Here is a 7702-nt window from a genome sequence, read left to right on the forward strand (position 1 = left end):
CATGCTAGCATGGAAAGTGGACGTTAAACGATGATGATGATACACTCACACACACACACACATGCACGCATTCACTCACACACATACACACACACACATACATACATATATACATACAAATTCTATTCTACTATTTTCTTCTCTTCTCTTATTCTATTTCCGTGATAAAATTTCTCCCAGGTGTAACTCATTACAATTCGTATTGGTCTAACAGCTCTTAATGTTTGTCTTTGTTGATTGGTTTACTCTGTATGTCCACTCTGTCGTTGTCTGTTTGTTCAAAGCTCTAAGTCTCCATGAATTTTATATTTCCAAAATTTCTGGATGCTGCTGTCTTATGAAGTTCCCTATATTGTCGTTAAAAGCATGAAAGAGGAGTAATGAACAGTCCAAAAAACTGATGAGGAGTTATCTTCTTTTAGTATTTTTTCCTGTACTTTTCTCTCGAGTGTTTACGTATTTTTCATTCGGTGATGATGTCCTGTACTTATTGTGTACTTATTTTATGGGATGGGCTAGTCAATTAAATTGACCCCAGTGTCCAACTGGTACTTATTTGATCAACCTCAAAGGACGAAAGGCAAAGTCAACCTCAGCAGGACTTGATCTCAGAACATAAAATGATGGAACAGTGTTTTGTTGTTTTCTTAATACAGGTATATAATGTTTCTGGGAATGATGGCATTAGAAAGTTTGTCAGACTCCAATATATTTTCCTGATCTAGCTAAAAAAAAAAAAAAACAATGATAAAAAAATGAAAATGATGTTAAGGAAGGTTATAATCCAAGAACCTTTACTGTAGTTGAGCATCAAGTTAACCAGCCTTGAAATTGTTTTTTTTTAATCTTTTTATTATTTACAGTATTATTTCTTTTAGTCTGTTTAATTATTTCTTTCTCCTTGCACTTTATAGATATTGTCCGTTTTACTGGCATGGCAGTCGGAATATCAAGGTAAAGTAATAAATTCATGTCCTTTCTTGTACTTCATCTTATTATTATTATTATTATTGTTGTTGTTGTTGTTATGCGATAGAAGGTAGATTGTATTGTTTATCTGCATGCATGGTAAAGAAATTCGTTTTGTAATCACATGAGTTCAGGTTTAGTTCCACTGCACACCACCTTGGGCAAGTACCTTCTATTATAGCCTTTGACCAATCAAAGTCCTTGTAAGTGAACTTGATGGACAAAAACTGAAAAGAAGCTTGTCATATAAATATATATATATATACATATATATATATATATATCTATATGTGTGTGTGTGTGTGTATGTTTCCTCTTGTCTTGACATCATCTGCTAATTATAAGCTACATACAAGCAATATCGTGGAGGCGCAATGGCCCAGTGGTTAGGGCAGCGGATTCGCGGTCATAGGATCGCGGTTTCGATTCCCAGACTGGGCGTTGTGAGTGTTTACTGACCGAAAACACCTAAAGCTCCACGAGGCTCCGGCAGGGGATGGTGGCGAACCCTGCTGTACTCTTTCACCACAATTTTCTCTCTCTCTTACTTCCTGTTTCTGTTGTGCCTGTAATTCAAAGGGTCAGCCTTGTCACACTGTGTCATGCTGAATATCCCCGAGAACTACGTTAAGGGTACACGTGTCTGTGGAGTGCTCAGCCACTTGCACGTTAATTTCACGAGCAGGCTGTTCCGTTGATTGGATCAGCTGGAACCCTCGGCGCCGTAAGCGACGGAGTGCCAACAACAAGCAATATCATTTTTTACAATCTTTCTTGAACCCGTGTGAAGACTAAGGGAAAATATTACCTTATTTGGCAACAGGTGAGCATTGGCCACAGGAAAAGCATCTGGCTGTAAAAAGTCTGCTCTAACAAGTCTTGTCTGACTCATCTAAACTTGGAAAAGTAGGTGTTAAGACAATGAAGATGGAGGTAGTGGCTGCAGTGATGTCGATGATGAAGTACAGTTCTCTTGAGTGATCTGTTGAGTTATAAACGAGCATCATCATCATCGTACAACAAGGTGTTGCTCTTTCTTAGTCTTCTTTGAAAAATGTGCCCAGCCAAGGGAAAATATTGCACCTTGGGCAAGTGCCTTCTACTATAGCCTCAGACCGACCGAAACCTTGTGAGTGGATTTGGTAGACGGAAACTAAAAGAAGCCCGTCGTATATATGTATATGTGTTTGTGTGTCTGTGTTTGTCCTGCCACCATCGCTTGACAACCGATGCTGGTGTGTTTACGTCCCTGTAACTTAGCGGTTCGGCAAAAAGAGACCGGTAGAATAAGTACTAGGCTTACAAAGAATAAGTTCTAGGGGTCGATTTTCTCGACTAGAGGCGGTGCTCCAGCATGGCCGCAGTCGAATGACTGAAACAAGTGAAAGAGAAAAGAGTATACAAGTATAAAATACATTTATATATATATATATATATATATACTGTATTTTATACTTATTTCCTTTTAATACTCTTCTTTTTACTTAATTAGTATTGCAAATATCACTCAAGTCTTATCTAAAAATGAAATATTTATTATCTATTTCTTTGCAGCCTATTTGCTGAGAAGCTCCTTTCACATCCCTGCATTGTGCTGCGTCGACAGTGCCAGGTAAGTGTATTACCATTTTGTACTCACTCTCAGAAATGTGTTGTGATTTTTTTTTTGTTTTCTTTTTGTGATATTATAAATTACTTTGTTTTGATACAAGTTATGAGAAATAACATTGAAATATGTTTACAATGAAAATAGGAATTAAACAATACTGCTTGTGTGATGGTGTCACTTGTTTACAACTACACATGAAATGTCAAAACAAAGACACACACACACACACATGATGAGCTTTTCTCAGTTTGTCTACCAAAAAGCACTCACAAAACTTGTGTTGGCTTGTGCCTATAGTGGAAAACCTTCAAGGTTGCAAGCAAGCAGGACTGAACCTGAAACCTTGTGTATGGGAGATAAACTACTTAACTGTTTAGCTATGCTTCAACTTATCTATTATTCCTCATTCAAATTTGCTTTCTCCAGTGCTGGTATTTAATGTTCTTTCTGTTACAATTTCTGTCTTTCAGGTCCACTATAATGCAAAATCTTACCATTTAACTCCTTTCACCCTATTCCAAATAATTGTAAACCTGCAACAGAAACAGGTAAGTGTTTTCTTTCTTCTTTTTCCATCTTTGGCTCTGACTTTCATCACAATCACTTTCATAGCAGCTGTTGCTTTTGTCATTGTTATAAGATGATTCCCATGCATTCCCTGAAGAGAAGGTTACAATTTTAACATCACAGATCCCTATGGATCACACAGGTTGTAATCCTTTGAAACATATGTAGGAATAAAATATGCAATTATAACATGCGTTTTCTCCATTCCTTAAATTTTTAAATATACTCAAATACCCAAAATTTCAAGGAGTTCCTGCATTAAAAACAGGAACTACACCACAGTTATTTTGTGTTCTTTGCTACATTGGTTTCTATTAACCCATTTATTCTATCCGAAGAATTTTTATTCATTAAGATAGAAGAAATACATATAATTATATATATATATATATATATATTATATGTATATATTTATGTATAAAGTAACCACTCACATGTACAGATTTAAAAAAAAAAAATTTTATTGCAGGGCTCTTCTGCTCTTTGGAAAGGTGTAGGCAGTATGTTTGTGGTGAAAGGATTACTGCTAGGGACAGAAACCATTATTGATGAAACTACATGGCTCCCAAAGTAAGTTCCATTTCTGCGTGAACATTCAAACTGTATTTTGTTATTTCTTATTATATCACTTACAGTATACACGATGACTTGGGACGAGCTTACCAAATTGTTTGAAATGTTTGGTCATCTCTTTTCAGGGAAATCTCGGCTCACAGTTCTTTAAAGAAATACGTTGAACATTTGCTTCTGAAAGGGTAAGCAAGCACAACCTTGAAATGTATTCTATCTGTTGATATTTGGAATATTTTTTTAATCCTCTCTCTCTCTCTTTCATACACACACACACACATACAATCATCATCATCATCATCATCGTTTTATGTTTACTTTCCGTGCTGGAATAGATTAGACAGGTTGTCATGGCTTGTGTCGTTTCTTAATTGGAGTTACTCTCTTCCTGGCATTGTAGGATCACATCTCACTTTTACTTTGCACATTTGTTTTTTTATTTTTATAGCCAGAAGCCCTTTCTTTTGCAAACTACTTAATAGATTGTACTGAATACATTTTATTGTGGCACCAGCACTAAGAAGGTTGTCATGTTCTTGACAACATTCAAGGGTCCTTTTAACCTTTCACTGTCTCCAATCATTAAGTGACTACTTTACAGTATGCAATGGGTACATTTTATCAGGTACCAGCCAAAGAATCCTTACTACTCTTTCATGAAAACAGACAGGACTCTACTCCTTTCAAAATAAATGGACTCATTCGATATGTAGAAATGGTGTAGGTAGAAATTCCATGTGGTGTAGCTAGTGCAAATTAATGTGAAACATGTTTATATAGACCAAATTAAATGCAGCATGTTATATGTTGTGTGGTAGATTTTAAAATCGGTATGTGTGGTTGATAAATTTATATTTTTCTTTACCATTTTTCTTTTTCAGAATTTCATTTGCAGTCAACACACCTTTTTATGCTGCAGTTCTTATTGAAACTGTCCAGGTAAAAATATAGTGTTACTTTGATCCTGTTACATATTAAATAATAAAAATCCTTTATTATCTGATACCTGTCAGTTTGATTCGGATATAACACTGTTGGAATAGTTTAGCACTTATATTTCCATGGTTCAGATTACACTATAACTAACTTAGCTTTCTTCTCCATACGATTGTGAGGCCAACAGCTTAACTACTAAGACATGCGCCTCTAATCTATATAAAGATTATCAGCAATTAAAGTGTATTTTTCTCTCGTTCTTTCAGAGTGATATTGGTGGAGACAAACCAGGTTTATTTGATTGTGTCAAAGAAGGTGTTACACGAGTTGTTGGCATTGGCATGCCACAGACAACTCGGTTATTACCAATCTACAAACTGATGTTACCAACGGCTACGTATTGGCTTTTGGACTATATCACCACCTCTATTGCTCAATACACAGTTATGTCTGCAGTGCGATCTGAGCAGCAAGATCAGGTAAATAGATTTGTATCTTCGTTTGTTGATTTAATGTTGATTATTTTCCCATACGCCCTTGGCTTAGATGGGAATTGATCTTGAGGCATATCATTATTGTTTCAACGTCTACTTTCCATGCTTGAATGGATCAGATGGAATTTGACAAGGCACATTATCTACAGTCCGAAGCCCTTCCTTTTGCCAACCCTCACCTGTTTCCAAGCAAGGCTATATTTCTCCATGGCCAGACATGTTTTTCACAGAATATTGGCAATGAAGGGCATCACCTGTGTGATAGTAATGGTTGTGGAATTGCTTGAGCTAAAGTCTCTTTTCTTAGAGATTTTATCTCTGACAATTCTACAGCATCATGGCTTCTAAAAATGTATATATATTTAGCATGATATACAAATGGCAATTCTAATTTAATGCTTTTTTCAGTTGCATACATCAAGTTTTTCTACAGTCTGGTAAGCTTCTGCAATACCAGTGAATGCTTTATTTACTTCTTCCTGAATATCAAGACATAAATTTTGTTTAAGCAGGTAGCAATCAATGGCAAAACGAGTCTCATATTCATATCCTTTGTAGCAATAATGTTTCTCCTGCTCTGATATACATATATATATATATATAACATCATCATCATTTAACATCTGCTTTCATGCTGGTATGGGTTGGATAGTTTGACAGGAACTGGCTAGGCAGAAGACTGCACCATGCTTCACTGTCTGTTTTGACATGGTTTTTACGGCTGGATACCCTTCTTAACACCAACCACTAATTGGTGTTAAAGAGGGTGTTGAGCTTGACATAGCCCTGCAACTTACTGGTTCCCTGTTAAACTGTCCTGTCCATGCCAGCATGGAAAGAACATGTTAAATGATGATGATGATCATCATCATCCGCTTTCCATGCTAGCATGGGTTGGACAATTTGACTGAGGACTGTTGAAACCAGATGGCTGCACCAGGCTCCAATCTGATCTGGCAGAGTTTCTACAGCAGGATGTCCTTCCTAATGCCAACCACTCTGAGAGTGTAGTGGGTGCTTTTACGTGACACCGGCACGAGGGACAGTCAGGCGGTACTGGCAACATCCATGCTCAAATGGTGTTTTTTACGTGAATGATATATATTTAAAATCAGGTTTTTAACACAAATCTGTGAAGAGATTTCATCTCAGACAATTCTGCAACATCATGCCTTATAATGGTGTACATACATCTAGTATGATATACAGATGGCAACTTTAATTTAATGCTGTTTCATTTGTGTACACTGAATATATCAAAAGTATTTTTCTCCTTTCCTTAAAATATTTGTTTTTGACTCAGGTTCATTTTGCAGTATTTGATCCTAATATTCATTCTCGCTCTTTTCCCTTTATTTTACATTTTCTAGGAAATGGATGGTGTTAGCGTATATCAGACGTGTTTCCCAGAATTATTAGCACAGTACACTGGTGGGCTTTTGTCCAATGCCTTACTGTTTCCACTGGAAACTGTACTTCACCGACTTTATCTTCAAGGAACTCGGACAATTATTGACAATACAGACAATGGGCTTGGAGTTATCCCCATCAATACCAAATACGAAGGTGTTATTGACTGTTTTAAAAGTATTTTCTTTGAGGAAGGCGTGTTTGGATTTTACAAAGGCGTTGGAGCATTAATTCTACAATACGCTCTCCATGCTTTAATTTTGAAAGGAGCCTTCTTTCTGTTTAACACATTCACTAAAGATATGACGCCACAGCGGAAAGTACCAGCATCTCAAACTGTAAGTACAATTTCTCTCATCAAACATAGCATCTCATTTGTAACCTATGTGGTGGTGGTCATCGTTCTTGTACAGCCTTTTCTAGTATACAAGGTGAGCATGTAGGGTAAACGATGACAATGAATAATTTTTTGTCATGTCTGAGATGCTAAATTCATAATGAAAAGAAGTTTGCTATTTAATTAAATCCCTCCAAATTCTTAATTATTTTCAAAATCATTTACGATAAAGGCATTGTATTTCATTGGAAATATGGCCACAAGATGTTTGAATCATATTCTAATTTTTTACTATTGCTGATATTTGCTGTATTGAATTGTCAACGAGAGTCTCTATGTGGCTACTTGATATACTAGAAATAGCATATAGTTTGATCTCCAAATTTGCATCCTGTCTGTTTAAAAAAGAAAGGGCCTATATTTGACAATGTTGTCTAAACTATACCATGTTTGCTTTATATATGGCATAGAATAAGAATAGCCTGGGCATAGAACAAGAATAGCCTGGGCAAAGTTTAGAGAGCTCTTACCCCTGCTGGCGACAAAGGGACTCTCACTCAGAGTAAAAGGCAGACTGTATGACGCATGCGTACGAACAACCATGCTACATGGCAGTGAAACATGGGCTGTAACTGCTGAGGACATACGTAAGCTCGCAAGGAATGAAGCCAGTATGCTCCGTTGGATGTGTAATGTCAATGTGAATACCCGTCAGAGTGTAAGTATCTTGAGAGAAAAGCTGAACATTAGAAGCATCAGTTGTGGCGTGCAAGAGAGCCGATTGCGCTGGTATGGACATGTGGTGAGAAT

General features: G+C 36.6%; 1 protein-coding gene across 1 annotated transcript in view; it reads left to right on the forward strand.

The window, feature by feature from the left end:
• The window catches only part of LOC106883609 (mitochondrial outer membrane protein SLC25A46), a 17227-nt gene that overhangs the window by 5519 nt on the left and 4006 nt on the right, over positions 1-7702 (forward strand). The window contains exons 3-10 of the mRNA XM_014934701.2: positions 915-954; positions 2524-2581; positions 3049-3126; positions 3615-3715; positions 3844-3900; positions 4597-4654; positions 4918-5130; positions 6516-6893. Coding sequence (XP_014790187.1) covers positions 915-954; positions 2524-2581; positions 3049-3126; positions 3615-3715; positions 3844-3900; positions 4597-4654; positions 4918-5130; positions 6516-6893 — 983 coding nt within the window. The remainder of the gene's footprint in view (positions 1-914; positions 955-2523; positions 2582-3048; positions 3127-3614; positions 3716-3843; positions 3901-4596; positions 4655-4917; positions 5131-6515; positions 6894-7702) is intronic.

Source organism: Octopus bimaculoides, chromosome 12 (genome assembly GCF_001194135.2).
Source record: "Octopus bimaculoides isolate UCB-OBI-ISO-001 chromosome 12, ASM119413v2, whole genome shotgun sequence".
In the NCBI taxonomy this organism is placed as follows: domain Eukaryota; kingdom Metazoa; phylum Mollusca; class Cephalopoda; order Octopoda; family Octopodidae; genus Octopus; species Octopus bimaculoides.